The sequence below is a fragment of the Schistocerca gregaria genome, chromosome 2 (assembly GCF_023897955.1).
Source record: "Schistocerca gregaria isolate iqSchGreg1 chromosome 2, iqSchGreg1.2, whole genome shotgun sequence".
In the NCBI taxonomy this organism is placed as follows: Eukaryota; Metazoa; Arthropoda; class Insecta; order Orthoptera; family Acrididae; genus Schistocerca; species Schistocerca gregaria.
The window spans coordinates 59,832,790-59,850,623 of record NC_064921.1 but is presented as its reverse complement, the minus strand read 5'-3'; the positions used below and the strand labels follow the sequence as shown (position 1 = coordinate 59,850,623).

Below are 17,834 nucleotides of genomic sequence, written 5' to 3'. Positions count from 1 at the left end.
CACTAGCTGACGTCCCTCTCCTCGCTCCCCCTCTCCTCGCTCCCCCTCTCCTCGCTCCCCCTCTCCTCGCTCCCCCTCTCCTCGCTCCCCCTCTCCTCGCTCCCCCCTCTCCTCGCTCCCCCTCTCCTCGCTCCCCCTCTCCTCGCTCCCCCTCTCCTCGCTCCCCCTCTCCTCGCTCCCCCTCTCCTCGCTCCCCCTCTCCTCGCTCCCCCTCTCCTCGCTCCCCCTCTCCTCGCTCCCCCTCTCCTCGCTCCCCCTCTCCTCGCTCCCCCTCTCCTCGCTCCCCCTCTCCTCGCTCCCCCTCTCCTCGCTCCCCCTCTCCTCGCTCCCCCTCTCCTCGCTCCCCCTCTCCTCGCTCCCCCTCTCCTCGCTCCCCCTCTCCTCGCTCCCCCTCTCCTCGCTCCCCCTCTCCTCGCTCCCCCTCTCCTCGCTCCCCCTCTCCTCGCTCCCCCTCTCCTCGCTCCCCCTCTCCTCGCTCCCCCTCTCCTCGCTCCCCCTCTCCTCGCTCCCCCTCTCCTCGCTCCCCCTCTCCTCGCTCCCCCTCTCCTCGCTCCCCCTCTCCTCGCTCCCCCTCTCCTCGCGCTCCCCCTCTCCTCGCTCCCCCTCTCCTCGCTCCCCCTCTCCTCGCTCCCCCTCTCCTCGCTCCCCCTCTCCTCGCTCCCCCTCTCCTCGCTCCCCTCTCCTCGCTCCCCTCTCCTCGCTCCCCCTCTCCTCGCTCCCCCTCTCCTCGCTCCCCCTCTCCTCGCTCCCCCTCTCCTCGCTCCCCCTCTCCTCGCTCCCCCTCTCCTCGCTCCCCCTCTCCTCGCTCCCCCTCTCCTCGCTCCCCCTCTCCTCGCTCCCCCTCTCCTCGCTCCCCCTCTCCTCGCTCCCCCTCTCCTCGCTCCCCCTCTCCTCGCTCCCCCTCTCCTCGCTCCCCCTCTCCTCGCTCCCCCTCTCCTCGCTCCCCCTCTCCTCGCTCCCCCTCTCCTCGCTCCCCCTCTCCTCGCTCCCCCTCTCCTCGCTCCCCCTCTCCTCGCTCCCCCTCTCCTCGCTCCCCCTCTCCTCGCTCCCCCTCTCCTCGCTCCCCCTCTCCTCGCTCCCCCTCTCCTCGCTCCCCCTCTCCTCGCTCCCCCTCTCCTCGCTCCCCCTCTCCTCGCTCCCCCTCTCCTCGCTCCCCCTCTCCTCGCTCCCCCTCTCCTCGCTCCCCCTCTCCTCGCTCCCCCTCTCCTCGCTCCCCCTCTCCTCGCTCCCCCTCTCCTCGCTCCCCCTCTCCTCGCTCCCCCTCTCCTCGCTCCCCCTCTCCTCGCTCCCCCTCTCCTCGCTCCCCCTCTCCTCGCTCCCCCTCTCCTCGCTCCCCCTCTCCTCGCTCCCCCTCTCCTCGCTCCCCCTCTCCTCGCTCCCCCCTCTCCTCGCTCCCCCTCTCCTCGCTCCCCCTCTCCTCGCTCCCCCTCTCCTCGCTCCCCCTCTCCTCGCTCCCCCTCTCCTCGCTCCCCCTCTCCTCGCTCCCCCTCTCCTCGCTCCCCCTCTCCTCGCTCCCCCTCTCCTCGCTCCCCCTCTCCTCGCTCCCCCTCTCCTCGCTCCCCCTCTCCTCGCTCCCCCTCTCCTCGCTCCCCCTCTCCTCGCTCCCCCTCTCCTCGCTCCCCCTCTCCTCGCTCCCCCTCTCCTCGCTCCCCCTCTCCTCGCTCCCCCTCTCCTCGCTCCCCCTCTCCTCGCTCCCCCTCTCCTCGCTCCCTCTCTCGCCCTCTCCTCGCTCCCCTCTCCTCGCTCCCCCTCTCCTCGCTCCCCCTCTCCTCGCTCCCCCCTCTCCTCGCTCCCCCTCTCCTCGCTCCCCCTCTCCTCGCTCCCCCTCTCCTCGCTCCCCCTCTCCTCGCTCCCCCTCTCCTCGCTCCCCCTCTCCTCGCTCCCCCTCTCCTCGCTCCCCCTCTCCTCGCTCCCCCTCTCCTCGCTCCCCCTCTCCTCGCTCCCCCTCTCCTCGCTCCCCCTCTCCTCGCTCCCCCTCTCCTCGCTCCCCCTCTCCTCGCTCCCCCTCTCCTCGCTCCCCCTCTCCTCGCTCCCCCTCTCCTCGCTCCCCCTCTCCTCGCTCCCCCTCTCCTCGCTCCCCCTCTCCTCGCTCCCCCTCTCCTCGCTCCCCCTCTCCTCGCTCCCCCTCTCCTCGCTCCCCCTCTCCTCGCTCCCCCTCTCCTCGCTCCCCCTCTCCTCGCTCCCCCTCTCCTCGCTCCCCCTCTCCTCGCTCCCCCTCTCCTCGCTCCCCCTCTCCTCGCTCCCCCTCTCCTCGCTCCCCCTCTCCTCGCTCCCCCTCTCCTCGCTCCCCCTCTCCTCGCTCCCCCTCTCCTCGCTCCCCCTCTCCTCGCTCCCCCTCTCCTCGCTCCCCCTCTCCTCGCTCCCCCTCTCCTCGCTCCCCCTCTCCTCGCTCCCCCTCTCCTCGCTCCCCCTCTCCTCGCTCCCCCTCTCCTCGCTCCCCCTCTCCTCGCTCCCCCTCTCCTCGCTCCCCCTCTCCTCGCTCCCCCTCTCCTCGCTCCCCCTCTCCTCGCTCCCCCTCTCCTCGCTCCCCCTCTCCTCGCTCACCCCTCTCCTCGCTCACCCTCTCCTCGCTCACCCTCTCCTCGCTCACCCTCTCCTCGCTCACCCTCTCCTCGCTCACCCTCTCCTCGCTCACCCTCTCCTCGCTCACCCTCTCCTCGCTCACCCTCTCCTCGCTCACCCTCTCCTCGCTCACCCTCTCCTCGCTCACCCTCTCCTCGCTCACCCTCTCCTCGCTCACCCTCTCCTCGCTCACCCTCTCCTCGCTCACCCTCTCCTCGCTCACCCTCTCCTCGCTCACCCTCTCCTCGCTCACCCTCTCCTCGCTCACCCTCTCCTCGCTCACCCTCTCCTCGCTCACCCTCTCCTCGCTCACCCTCTCCTCGCTCACCCTCTCCTCGCTCACCCTCTCCTCGCTCACCCTCTCCTCGCTCACCCTCTCCTCACTCACCCTCTCCTCACTCACCCTCTCCTCACTCACCCTCTCCTCACTCACCCTCTCCTCACTCACCCTCTCCTCACTCACCCTCTCCTCACTCACCCTCTCCTCACTCACCCTCTCCTCACTCACCCTCTCCTCACTCACCCTCTCCTCACTCACCCTCTCCTCACTCACCCTCTCCTCACTCACCCTCTCCTCACTCACCCTCTCCTCACTCACCCTCTCCTCACTCACCCTCTCCTCACTCACCCTCTCCTCACTCACCCTCTCCTCACTCACCCTCTCCTCACTCACCCTCTCCTCACTCACCCTCTCCTCACTCACCCTCTCCTCACTCACCCTCTCCTCACTCACCCTCTCCTCACTCACCCTCTCCTCACTCACCCTCTCCTCACTCACCCTCTCCTCACTCACCCTCTCCTCACTCACCCTCTCCTCACTCACCCTCTCCTCACTCACCCTCTCCTCACTCACCCTCTCCTCACTCACCCTCTCCTCACTCACCCTCTCCTCACTCACCCTCTCCTCACTCACCCTCTCCTCACTCACCCTCTCCTCACTCACCCTCTCCTCACTCACCCTCTCCTCACTCACCCTCTCCTCACTCACCCTCTGCCTCACTCACCCTCTGCTCACTCACCCTCTGCTCACTCACCCTCTGCTCACTCACCCTCTGCTCACTCACCCTCTGCTCACTCACCCTCTGCTCACTCACCCTCTGCTCACTCACCCTCTGCTCACTCACCCTCTGCTCACTCACCCTCTGCTCACTCACCCTCTGCTCACTCACCCTCTGCTCACTCACCCTCTGCTCACTCACCCTCTGCTCACTCACCCTCTGCTCACTCACCCTCTGCTCACTCACCCTCTGCTCACTCACCCTCTGCTCACTCACCCTCTGCTCACTCACCCTCTGCTCACTCACCCTCTGCTCACTCACCCTCTGCTCACTCACCCTCTGCTCACTCACCCTCTGCTCACTCACCCTCTGCTCACTCACCCTCTGCTCACTCACCCTCTGCTCACTCACCCTCTGCTCACTCACCCTCTGCTCACTCACCCTCTGCTCACTCACCCTCTGCTCACTCACCCTCTGCTCACTCACCCTCTGCTCACTCACCCTCTGCTCACTCACCCTCTGCTCACTCACCCTCTGCTCACTCACCCTCTGCTCACTCACCCTCTGCTCACTCACCCTCTGCTCACTCACCCTCTGCTCACTCACCCTCTGCTCACTCACCCTCTGCTCACTCACCCTCTGCTCACTCACCCTCTGCTCACTCACCCTCTGCTCACTCACCCTCTGCTCACTCACCCTCTGCTCACTCACCCTCTGCTCACTCACCCTCTGCTCACTCACCCTCTGCTCACTCACCCTCTGCTCACTCACCCTCTGCTCACTCACCCTCTGCTCACTCACCCTCTGCTCACTCACCCTCTGCTCACTCACCCTCTGCTCACTCACCCTCTGCTCACTCACCCTCTGCTCACTCACCCTCTGCTCACTCACCCTCTGCTCACTCACCCTCTGCTCACTCACCCTCTGCTCACTCACCCTCTGCTCACTCACCCTCTGCTCACTCACCCTCTGCTCACTCACCCTCTGCTCACTCACCCTCTGCTCACTCACCCTCTGCTCACTCACCCTCTGCTCACTCACCCTCTGCTCACTCACCCTCTGCTCACTCACCCTCTGCTCACTCACCCTCTGCTCACTCACCCTCTGCTCACTCACCCTCTGCTCACTCACCCTCTGCTCACTCACCCTCTGCTCACTCACCCTCTGCTCACTCACCCTCTGCTCACTCACCCTCTGCTCACTCACCCTCTGCTCACTCACCCTCTGCTCACTCACCCTCTGCTCACTCACCCTCTGCTCACTCACCCTCTGCTCACTCACCCTCTGCTCACTCACCCTCTGCTCACTCACCCTCTGCTCACTCACCCTCTGCTCACTCACCCTCTGCTCACTCACCCTCTGCTCACTCACCCTCTGCTCACTCACCCTCTGCTCACTCACCCTCTGCTCACTCACCCTCTGCTCACTCACCCTCTGCTCACTCACCCTCTGCTCACTCACCCTCTGCTCACTCACCCTCTGCTCACTCACCCTCTGCTCACTCACCCTCTGCTCACTCACCCTCTGCTCACTCACCCTCTGCTCACTCACCCTCTGCTCACTCACCCTCTGCTCACTCACCCTCTGCTCACTCACCCTCTGCTCACTCACCCTCTGCTGCCTCACCCTCTGCTGCCTCACCCTCTGCTGCCTCACCCTCTGCTGCCTCACCCTCTGCTGCCTCACCCTCTGCTGCCTCACCCTCTGCTGCCTCACCCTCTGCTGCCTCACCCTCTGCTGCCTCACCCTCTGCTGCCTCACCCTCTGCTGCCTCACCCTCTGCTGCCTCACCCTCTGCTGCCTCACCCTCTGCTGCCTCACCCTCTGCTGCCTCACCCTCTGCTGCCTCACCCTCTGCTGCCTCACCCTCTGCTGCCTCACCCTCTGCTGCCTCACCCTCTGCTGCCTCACCCTCTGCTGCCTCACCCTCTGCTGCCTCACCCTCTGCTGCCTCACCCTCTGCTGCCTCACCCTCTGCTGCCTCACCCTCTGCTGCCTCACCCTCTGCTGCCTCACCCTCTGCTGCCTCACCCTCTGCTGCCTCACCCTCTGCTGCCTCACCCTCTGCTGCCTCACCCTCTGCTGCCTCACCCTCTGCTGCCTCACCCTCTGCTGCCTCACCCTCTGCTGCCTCACCCTCTGCTGCCTCACCCTCTGCTGCCTCACCCTCTGCTGCCTCACCCTCTGCTGCCTCACCCTCTGCTGCCTCACCCTCTGCTGCCTCACCCTCTGCTGCCTCACCCTCTGCTGCCTCACCCTCTGCTGCCTCACCCTCTGCTGCCTCACCCTCTGCTGCCTCACCCTCTGCTGCCTCACCCTCTGCTGCCTCACCCTCTGCTGCCTCACCCTCTGCTGCCTCACCCTCTGCTGCCTCACCCTCTGCTGCCTCACCCTCTGCTGCCTCACCCTCTGCTGCCTCACCCTCTGCTGCCTCACCCTCTGCTGCCTCACCCTCTGCTGCCTCACCCTCTGCTGCCTCACCCTCTGCTGCCTCACCCTCTGCTGCCTCACCCTCTGCTGCCTCACCCTCTGCTGCCTCACCCTCTGCTGCCTCACCCTCTGCTGCCTCACCCTCTGCTGCCTCACCCTCTGCTGCCTCACCCTCTGCTGCCTCACCCTCTGCTGCCTCACCCTCTGCTGCCTCACCCTCTGCTGCCTCACCCTCTGCTGCCTCACCCTCTGCTGCCTCAACCCTCTGCTGCCTCACCCTCTGCTGCCTCACCCTCTGCTGCCTCACCCTCTGCTGCCTCACCCTCTGCTGCCTCACCCTCTGCTGCCTCACCCTCTGCTGCCTCACCCTCTGCTGCCTCACCCTCTGCTGCCTCACCCTCTGCTGCCTCACCCTCTGCTGCCTCACCCTCTGCTGCCTCACCCTCTGCTGCCTCACCCTCTGCTGCCTCACCCTCTGCTGCCTCACCCTCTGCTGCCTCACCCTCTGCTGCCTCACCCTCTGCTGCCTCACCCTCTGCTGCCTCACCCTCTGCTGCCTCACCCTCTGCTGCCTCACCCTCTGCTGCCTCACCCTCTGCTGCCTCACCCTCTGCTGCCTCACCCTCTGCTGCCTCACCCTCTGCTGCCTCACCCTCTGCTGCCTCACCCTCTGCTGCCTCACCCTCTGCTGCCTCACCCTCTGCTGCCTCACCCTCTGCTGCCTCACCCTCTGCTGCCTCACCCTCTGCTGCCTCACCCTCTGCTGCCTCACCCTCTGCTGCCTCACCCTCTGCTGCCTCACCCTCTGCTGCCTCACCCTCTGCTGCCTCACCCTCTGCTGCCTCACCCTCTGCTGCCTCACCCTCTGCTGCCTCACCCTCTGCTGCCTCACCCTCTGCTGCCTCACCCTCTGCTGCCTCCACCCTCTGCTGCCTCCACCCTCTGCTGCCTCCACCCTCTGCTGCCTCCACCCTCTGCTGCCTCCACCCTCTGCTGCCTCCACCCTCTGCTGCCTCCACCCTCTGCTGCCTCCACCCTCTGCTGCCTCCACCCTCTGCTGCCTCCACCCTCTGCTGCCTCCACCCTCTGCTGCCTCCACCCTCTGCTGCCTCCACCCTCTGCTGCCTCCACCCTCTGCTGCCTCCACCCTCTGCTGCCTCCACCCTCTGCTGCCTCCACCCTCTGCTGCCTCCACCCTCTGCTGCCTCCACCCTCTGCTGCCTCCACCCTCTGCTGCCTCCACCCTCTGCTGCCTCCACCCTCTGCTGCCTCCTCCCTCTGCTGCCTCCTCCCTCTGCTGCCTCCTCCCTCTGCTGCCTCCTCCCTCTGCTGCCTCCTCCCTCTGCTGCCTCCTCCCTCTGCTGCCTCCTCCCTCTGCTGCCTCCTCCCTCTGCTGCCTCCTCCCTCTGCTGCCTCCTCCCTCTGCTGCCTCCTCCCTCTGCTGCCTCCTCCCTCTGCTGCCTCCTCCCTCTGCTGCCTCCTCCCTCTGCTGCCTCCTCCCTCTGCTGCCTCCTCCCTCTGCTGCCTCCTCCCTCTGCTGCCTCCTCCCTCTGCTGCCTCCTCCCTCTGCTGCCTCCTCCCTCTGCTGCCTCCTCCCTCTGCTGCCTCCTCCCTCTGCTGCCTCCTCCCTCTGCTGCCTCCTCCCTCTGCTGCCTCCTCCCTCTGCTGCCTCCTCCCTCTGCTGCCTCCTCCCTCTGCTGCCTCCTCCCTCTGCTGCCTCCTCCCTCTGCTGCCTCCTCCCTCTGCTGCCTCCTCCCTCTCCTGCCTCCTCCCTCTCCTGCCTCCTCCCTCTCCTGCCTCCCCCTCCCCCCTCCCCCCTCCCCCCTCCCCCCTCCCCCCTCCCCCCTCCCCCTCCCCCCTCCCCCCTCCCCCCTCCCCCCTCCCCCCTCCCTCCTCCCCCCTCCCCCCTCCCCCCTCCCCCCTCCCCCCTCCTCCCTCCCCCCTCCCCCCTCGCCCCTCCCCCCTCCTCCCTCCTCCCTCCTCCCTCCTCCCTCCACCTCCCCCCCACACTCTCGACCCCCCTCCCTCCCCCACACTCTCACCCCACTCTAATTGAGGTTACCTTCTGGGACAGACGGATGGGAATGGGCATATTGGTAGATTTGATTACGTAGAAATGAAATTTGTATGACCTCTCGTAGTATGCTTCAAGAACTACAGTTCATCCAGCACCTACATAGGTATCAATGTTGCAAGTGAAATATCCACACAGTGAGTTTCCACATCGTTGAAGAAAGCAAATGTGTCTACACTGAACTACTGCTTCACTAAGAAGAGCCATGTTCAGCTCATTAATAAACCCCCTCCCCCTTTTCCTCCACTGTTGATACCTGTGCCATGAGACAGCTCTTATCAGGTCAACAAACCCTTCTCAATCCTTTCTAAATTTTGGCATATGGTGAAAAATTTGTCTCTGCAGCAGCAAAAACTATACTTTTCTCGATATTTATTCTCTTGTCCTTGTACAAGGACATCAATTGATAATATTTCTCAGCCCTTACACGGAATCTGCATAAGAACTAGATGATCTCTCCTTGCAACTTTAGGCTGTTGACTACTACCTGTATTTCACCACCTTGGGCACACATTTTCTCTGCATCAGTTAACATTTTGTCAAGAGAGTGTGGTCTTTTCCCCTAATTTAGCCATGAAGGTGGCATCCAGTGAACCCAATGCAACATCAGTTACATCCTGCCTCTGAGAGCCCCAGAAATGGGAAATGAGGCAACCTCCTGGCACAGTGCTGCTTTGCGGTGTCAAATTGTGTAATTCCTCATTGAAAGGATTTTTCAGGTATTCTTCTCCACCCAGAGTTGCCACATCTTTGCTTGCAATTCTGGATCTATCTCCAGCTTCCCCTGCGACCTCTTTACGGCGTGCATTTCAACTATATGCATCAAAGCAACAAAAAATGACTTTGAGAATAACCCTCAGCAATGTCTCTGGCAATGTTTCTCCATAGATTTAAAATTTGCAACTTTTGGATGCAGTTTTATTAATGGCATGGAAGCGATGGGCAGCAATAGGGCGGCAGCAGAACTAGTGATGTTGTAGCCAGTGCCTGATGTTGTGACACTGGGCTGTCATACCTGCTTTGGTAGCATTGAACAGCAGCAGCAGGAGCAGCAGCAGAGGTGCTGTGTTGGTTGTGATGGGTAACCCAGACTGCCTGTGATAGGCAAACCATGTGGCCAGATGTGCCTATGTGGCAGTTTAATGCATCTGCTCATCAATTCAGAAATTGTTTGTGGCACATCAAAACCAGAAGCAGAAGTAATCTGGCATCCGACACCTGACTCTATATTGTATGCCTCATTGGCAGGCGGATATTCAGGATTTAAGAATGGTCTGAACTTGTAAATGAAATACTTCTTTAGGAAAAAGAAGCTGTATAGATTTGTTTTCCTTTGGGGATTACATATTGAGGATTTCCGGGGGGGGGGGGGGGGGGGGTGGAGAAGATAACTCCAGTGCCCTCAATCCCATCTCAGAGAAGGAGCAAAGTGAAAAAGTTAAAGTTTGAGTACTAAGCCATTGATCACCTGCTCTGTTTGACAACTCAGAACAGAAGAGAGCTCCATTCAGCAGGTGCTGCTCTGAGAGCCTTCTGTTAGATGACGCTGTGGCACTATCTTGATTTGCAGGGTGACTTTGCTGAAGATGATTCAGTCTATTCTGGAGTGAACAGGTCAGTTGTTATCATATAAGTGGAAACATGATGGATGAAAACGACAGTTTATATAAAAACTTTCTTTTCCTGGGGCCACCATGTACAGCTTTGATATCACTCAGCAACACTTTCATTTTTGTTTTCTTGTTTCTCATAATATTTAAATACTTCGTTTCACATGTTCTAACAATACACTTGTAACATGACACCAGTTATAAGTTTAATGTTTATTTTGCAGCAGTTTTCATGAAACTACAGTGTGCACTGTTTGCACTGATATCTTTCCAGACAATTTTGTTACAATTATCCTCAGTTTTAACATCAGGGTGCTCAAGGAAATTTTAATCTGCTAGTCTGCTTGGTGCCATCCTACTTCGATAAATGTTATTGTCGTAACAAACCTGTTACCATCTTTTTATGCTCTCTACACCTTCTATTCCATTAATTTGTATCCCGCAGAAGCTACATGCTATAATGAAATGTTGTACTGTGTGCTGTCAGCCTTGCCAAATAATCCTTATCTCAGAAACTCAGATGAGAAAATACTTTCTATTCCTTAACAATGTTCATTAAATTCTCATTTGTGCAATAAAGAGGCTTTTGTATGTGTTTTAAGTGATACAAAACTTGTTGAAGTAGCATGGCAGTTAAATTCTGAATTCACGCTGTTGGAAGAGCTGGGCGCAAGTATTGTTCCAGCCATCCTGTCTTAATTTTTTTGTGACATTCAATATTCCATTCGAGGAATGCTGAGATTATTACTTTGACTGTGCTTGTCACAAAGTCAGTACTAGTGGATAGACCTCTATATCTGCAAATTAAATGAGATTTATTTTTACCACATTGTATTTTAATGGCAAGAAATATCGTTAGTGCATGATAACAGTTGTGGTTTTTGAGGATCTTTCTAGAGAATGGATTATTAAATAACTCATTAAACCAAAAGTCATTTCACTGATTATGATGTTTTGCTCTATTTTAGTTGCCTCTCACTGGTGCAAAGTTTTTGTTCATGACTGGAATGTTTGTAGCAGGCAGTTGCAACTTCCTCTTTGGGTAAGTTCGAAAGCAAAATTTTTTCTATTAGCACATAGTCAAAATATTAAGTTGAACTTTTAAGGTCACAATAACTGATAAAATAGAAAGGAGTACAATCTTTCCCATCAAGTCTTGCTATTTTCCTAACACAATCGCCCAACAGGAATGAAATAGTAAGGGACAGTTACCAACTGAGAGGAGCAACTTTTCTTCCAATATGAATGTTATTACACCTTTTATGGCAGACGGTATGAGAGACTTCTTTGTGTTATCCTATTTCTGAAATTTAAATTAATATGTGCATAAATATTGTTTTGAAATTTCTTAGTTTTAAAATAATAATAAATAATGTTAGGTGAAAAAGAAACAAATGACTTCTCACCAACTTTTGTCATCCAGCAAGTGGTCTGCTGCACTATGGTGTGTCAGTGGCCATAACCTGTGACAATCAGCAGTGACCCCTGTCATCAGCATGTTGTCCAATGCAGGTGGCACTTTGCACTCAAATCATGGTACTCTTAGTACACTGTAGACGTGCTACCACTTGAAAATGCCAGTGCTTATAACATAATGGAGATGTAATCTCCCAAGCTTTGTGTAGCTGTGATTTTTCTATGATTGTGCCTTATATTTCCTTCTGTTCTACTGTTTTGGCCCACACTGGCAGCTATACGTTCTGAAATTGTTTATGTTATGAGATGAATAAAACACATTTCACATTTCATTATGAGGCGTGACCTAGGAAACTTGATGGGTCCTCAAGTCTATAGCAGTTTTGTGAGCATTTTTTGAAACAAACACAAGTAGTGGCATCTCGCTAGTAATTCCAGTTATGTAGAGAACAATATACTAATCATATAGATCCTGACTGCAGACCTAAAAAATTGTAGTAAAATTGCAAAATTGACTCAGAAAATGATGAATGCAGTTGTTTTTATGAAGAAACACTAATTTCAAATGTTGTGGTTGGTGTTCCTCAGGATCAAGATGTGGATAGATAACCTATAAAGTTGCCAGATCCATTTCAGAAAAAGTAGTGGCCTTTGCGCAAGCATATGTGGTTCCACAAACAGCTGAAAATTTGTTTCACAAAAAGATAATGTTGTTAATGCACAGCTTGTTCACGATAATTTGATGATCTTGCTGGTACTGCGAGAGGTGGAGAAAATCGGCATTAGTTGAAAGATATTCATTTGTCTCTGAGCACTGCCAACACTAAGTTGCTCATAGACATGAAGTATTACTGCACACATCATTAAAGGTAATGGTGGCAACACTGCAGGAAACAGGCAACACTGCCTTCTCCCCAATGCTTTTCTCCCCTCAGCACTCCTAATGTGGGGCAAGGAGAGCCTCCTGCCATTTCTGACAGCCAGTGCATGAATCGTTGACTTATTGTGGATGAGCTGTACGCAAGGCACCATAACATTGTAAAAGGGATTAGGCAGTAGATCAATCATAAAAATCAAGTGACTGTACCATGTGGTGCCTGGATAAAGCATAAGACAAATTCCACATTTTTTTCCCTCATCTACTTGCCACTGAATCAAGAAACATGTTTTAATATATTCTGTCAGTACCTCTGTGGAGGCCAACTAATTGTTATAGCATTATCTAAAAATGTGATTCCATTCTTCATCACTCCATCCACTGTAATGTAATGAATGTTCTTTGGTGAATTTTCCTTTCCTGTGGCTTTTTCTTTCAGTTGTAGTAGTTCGGTGAACTGGAGAAACTGTGCAAGCTCCATATTGCTTTGGGGCTTGTATGACAGGGGAAAGACCTATCTTGTGCAGCTTTTTTCAGAGCTCACTCCATTGTGTTCCCTGTCTGTGAAGTCTTTAAGGTAAAGTTAGAGTGACTCCAAGAACAAAATGAAATTATACCAACTCCAACCAGCCAACATATCATGCTACTGCTGGTGATAAGTAAAATTTGTCTCCCTTTGTCCACTTCAAAGGTAAAGTTAAAAAATAGTCCAAAATTGTCACTTATCTGATTCCTTGACCAGGACAGCTAATGATCAAGCTTGCAGTTGGCCAGTACTTTTCTAACTATGACCTGGCAAATGTATATTTCCATGTCCCTATCAATGAGGGAAGTAAATATACAAAATGGATTTCAAAAAGCATTGGTCAAGCAAAACACACCTCATCGTTCTCTTGAATGATGTCCTGAAAGACATGGAATGAGGCTGTCAGCTAGATACATTATTTATTGATTTACAAAAAGCCTTAGCAATAGTTCCAAACCAATGCCTATTAACAAAATTAGTATGAAATGTGTTATAAGACAAATTTTGTGACTGCACTGCACGGCATGCTATCTTGGATGGAGAGTCATCAACAGATGTAGAAATAAATTCAGGTGTGTCACAGGAATAGGTTTTGAGACCCTTACTGTTCATGTCATATATTAATGGCCTAGAAGACAATATAATAGTAACATCAGACTTTTACACCTATAATGAAGTATAATCATAAAAAAAGGTTCATAAGTAATGTCAGTTGTTAAGATTTCAAAGTGGTGCAAAGATTGACAACTTATTTTAAATGTTCAGAAATACAAAACAGTACACTTCATAAAACCACAAATGTAGTATTGTATATTTACACTATTTGGAAGTAGTCAAATTTGAGGGCACGACATTTTTGAGAAATGTCATGGAACAATCACAAAAACTCAGTTGCACGTAAGGCAGGTGGAGATATGAAATTCAATGATTAAATTGCCTCATCTGTAGGTAAATCAGGGGACAGACTTAGATTCATTGTTAGGATGCTGCTCGTTGAGACCATCTTCTATCTCTGATGGAACAGCAAGTCCTGCCTCAATGACATTGCCATTGCAAGCCATAGTGCTGCAGTCTAAATCAAGACTGATGGGGAGCGAAGGAGATTGCTTTTAAAAACCTTGTGTGAGCTATCCTAGAATATTCTAAAATATGAAGATATTCACCAAATATCAAGTGAATGTCTAATTACAAAGTTTCAGGATCCAGTACCATGTCAGGAGGCCCCACACTAGTTGAGGATGACACATCACTGTAATGATATTGTCTTTCTTAACCTGGCTTGCGCACTTGAGAGACTTTCATACAAAGAGCGTCAAATAATTGAATATTTCATAATGCCCTATCAGAAAGTCTTGGGAAAGTGACATGTTCTCACTTTAGTTTTCAGTGTGGTTTATGGATCAGTACGTACTTCCTATCTGAAGATGTTAGACGCTGTCCTCCTGGCTAGAGAGCCATTGAAAATCTTAGCACTGTGTCATTCATTAGCACTGAGTGCAGAAGTGTAGACCAACTTTGAGAAAGACTGTTCATTGGCCCCATGCAACCAAGTGCTTCAGGATATATGCTGTAGACTGTTTAGTTGATCTGGATGTATCAGGCCTCAGAATATGCAGCCTGACATGGAACAAATTGCTGCTTCATTGTCTTCAGAGGCCTAAAGCAATTTTAAGCTTTATGCAATACAAGAAAACTTGTACTCCACACTACATTTTTACAGATTTATTTTCTTTGATTTTAAGTAGATACCACAGTTTTATCATTTATATGAATGGCCCTCAGCAAGTGAATGCACCTGGTTGTTCAGCTGTTCTCCCCGATTGGGTTTCCCAAGTATACTTTTTGAAACGTGTATCAGGTTATGATACAGAGTTATTTGGCATTTTGACACTACTGGACGGATTCAAAGCCAACACAATATGAAGTGTCTTGTCTACTCTGACTCGCTTAGTGCACTAAAAGTGACCCACTGCTTGTACCCAGTTGACCAATTGATTTAGATCATCCATGGCACTTTACAATGGATACAACACCGGGACAAGGAGGTGGTCTTTTGCTAGGTATATGGACATGTCAGGATGTAAGGAGATGACATAGCCAAAGAAACTTTTTGGAATGCTGCTGCACATTTGTGTACCATCTCATTGCTAGGTGTGACCTCATTGTCTGACATAAGAATAATGTGTCAGTGAGAAATCAAATGGCTGGAAGTGGCAACGAACAAACTGGTCACTCATCTACATAAACCACCCTGATGGAAAGGCAGTGCTGCTCACTAGACTTTGCATAGGACAGTGTCCACTAATGCATTGTTTGCTCCTCTAGTGGGAAGTTTACCGCATGCCACTATCGGTTCAGCATGTTTCGGCTACATGTGTTTTATTTATTGACAGTAGGCCAACCCTTTTGACACCAGTGTCACAAGGATTTTGGAATTTTGTGAACCGTTGGGCTTCATACCTAAAATGCAAGAGAGGGGAAGGCAGCATTGTCCAGATGGACAGTTTGTCAGGGCAGTTTAGCATTTGTATGAATTGGTTTCCAATGTAATGGTTCAGGGTATCATAACGACTGTTTTTCGTGTAATTGCTAGATGGGCTCTCATGCATTATAAGCAACTCCGCTTGGGGAGACTGCCTTTGTTCCCACCCCCAGTGAATGGTTTGCTAACACTTCACAAGGATGCCAATGTCCATGTGTGATGGTTTGCCTCCTTTTATTTCTTCGTTGATTGTCCTCGGTGTCGATATACTGTGTTACTGCAGTGGCTGAAAAATGGGTAGTGGAAGAACAACACTGACTACATTAAATGATGTAGCCGACAGGTGCACATTTGTGTTTCATAGTAGTTTACTTTGTGTTCACAACCCCCCCCCCCCCCCTCTCCCTCCCCCCAAATAATACACAGTTATATAGCCAGTGCTCTATTGTTTAACTTTTGATAAGCTTCATTAAAAGGTTGCAGGTGAACATTCACATACTGCAGCAATAATTTATTATTGAACATCTACGAACAGTAAAAACCTAACCACAAAGTTCACAGTTCTTGAAGAACAGAAGGGTACATATCGGCTGTGAACTGACTATCTCAGAACCGAAAATCTGGCCCTTATATATCCTTGCAATAATAGGTACTGAGACTACACATTTTTGAAGTTAAATTTACAGAAATTACAGTTAAAACTTAACCCATTAAATTAACTGAATACATTGAAAAATAGGTTCTTTTTAGCAGTTTCTTCTATTATGAGGATTAGGCTGAATTATTTGTTTAAATCATGAAATTAACTTATATTGTTACGTAAACAATACTTTTGACAAAACTGTTAATTACTTTGGAATTAAGTAAGGGATGAATTTGCTAAAATATTTTCAAATAGAGCCAGATGGTTCCTTTAAGGATACTATTAGTTGTTCCTCCAAATGTTTATCATTAGTACAGAATTTATATTTGTTTTTAAGTCAACAATAGGATTTAAGTTGCAAAACAATTATTGTTTTTGCCCTATAATGAAATATACTAACTAAAAATAGTTAAAATAAATTAGAAAATCAATTACATACATGAAACTAAACAAAAATATATTAAAAACAAAGATTCCAAGACTTACCAAGTGAGAAAGCACCGGCAGACAGGCACAATGAACAAAACACACAAACACACACACAGAATTACTAGCTTTCACAACTGATGGTTGCTTCTTCAGGAAAGAAGGAAGGAGAGGGAAAGACGAAAGGATGTGGGTTTTAAGGGAGAAAGGGAGAGGGTAAGGAGTCATTCCAATCCCGGGAGTGAAGGAGAGGGAAAGACGAAAGGATGTGGGTTTTAAGGGAGAGGGTAAGGAGTCATTCCAATCCCGGGAGCGGATTGGAATGACTCCTTACCCTCTCCCTTAAAACCCACATCCTTTCGTCTTTCCCTCTCCTTCCCTCTTTCCTGAAGAAGCCACCATCGGTTGCGAAAGCTGGTAATTCTGTGTGTGTGTTTGTGTGTTTTGTTCATTGTGCCTGTCTGCCGGCGCTTTCTCGCTTGGTAAGTCTTGGAATCTTTGTTTTTAATATATTTTTCCCATGTGGAAGTTTCTTTCTATTTTATTTACATCAAAACTAAACAAAAAATTATATCTGGTGTTATATTCCTTAAAACTGTGGGCCAGCCTTTCTCTTTTGTGGAAGTGCAGATTCTACTCGTGTAAATTAACGGTAATTCAAAAATGAAAAAAAAAAAAAAAGAATTCTAAGGAGGCAGATGGCAAAACAAAAGGGGAAGTAAAAATATCCCATCTAGATTCGCCACACTTGCTGTTAAGTGGCCCACATTCAACACCATCACTTAGTGAGCTGGCGCATTGGTTAACACAGTCGACTCACAATTGGGAAGATGATGGTACAAACCCACATCCAGTCCATCCTCATTTAGGTTTTCCATGATTTCCCTAACTGCTTCAGGCAAATGCAGGAATGGTTCCTTTGAAAGGGCACAGCTGATTTCCTTCCCCACCCTTCCATAATACACATAATACAAGCTTGTGTTTAGGCTCTAATAACCGCAATGTCGATGAGACATTAATCACTAATCTCCTCCTTCTCCTCCTCCTCCTCCTCCAATGTCATCATTGTCATCGTCATCTGTGTGATTCATTCCAAATACGACTATTGGGCCATTCCATGTGACAAGAAGGGAAAATTTTCATAATGTGTGAGTGTGTTGATGCATTTTGTATGCCAGTTGGCACAAATAGAACATCATCAACAAACAAACATTCATTGTTCCACAATACATGGTTGTCTCTGTTCACAGCTGTCAATAGTAAAAGTGGGCAGAAGTGGTGCACACCAAGCCAGAATGCACTGACAGTCACATATGCCCCGCTGTCTCGGTCAATACAGCAATGTAGTCACAGGCTCAATGTCTGGCAATGTCACAGGTCACTGGCTTCAGCTCAGATGGTGTTGTCCAAACTGCCTCAGGTGCTAACAGCTTGGGGGGAGGGCTGACCAGAACACACTCATTGATGTCATAGACAGTGCCCCAGTAAGTGTCCACTGGCTCTGAACAGAATGTGTGAAATGGGGCTGAGTCATGCTGTGGCATCTGACAGGAGTAAGGCCCACAGCATCAAAGTACCTGTCAGGAACAGGAAGCAGGTGGCAGCCACAGCATGCCCCTAGTTCCGAGATGGACACCGAGTGAGATCAGAGATATTTTCTTCATCTGCTAAAAGACATTATTTAAGAGGAAATAATGTCAAATTTAAATTTTCTTTGTTTTGTATACTTGCTGTAGTGTCCATTCTTGTCACACAACTGAATATTAGCAACCAGCAGAGCTTGTCCTTGA

General features: G+C 52.0%; 1 protein-coding gene across 1 annotated transcript in view; it reads left to right on the top strand.

The window, feature by feature from the left end:
- LOC126336311 (MFS-type transporter SLC18B1-like) overlaps positions 1–17,834 on the top strand; it is a 341,991-nt gene that overhangs the window by 103,577 nt on the left and 220,580 nt on the right. The window contains exon 3 of the mRNA XM_049999851.1: positions 10,643–10,716. Within this exon, the coding sequence (XP_049855808.1) occupies positions 10,643–10,716 (74 nt within the window). The remainder of the gene's footprint in view (positions 1–10,642; positions 10,717–17,834) is intronic.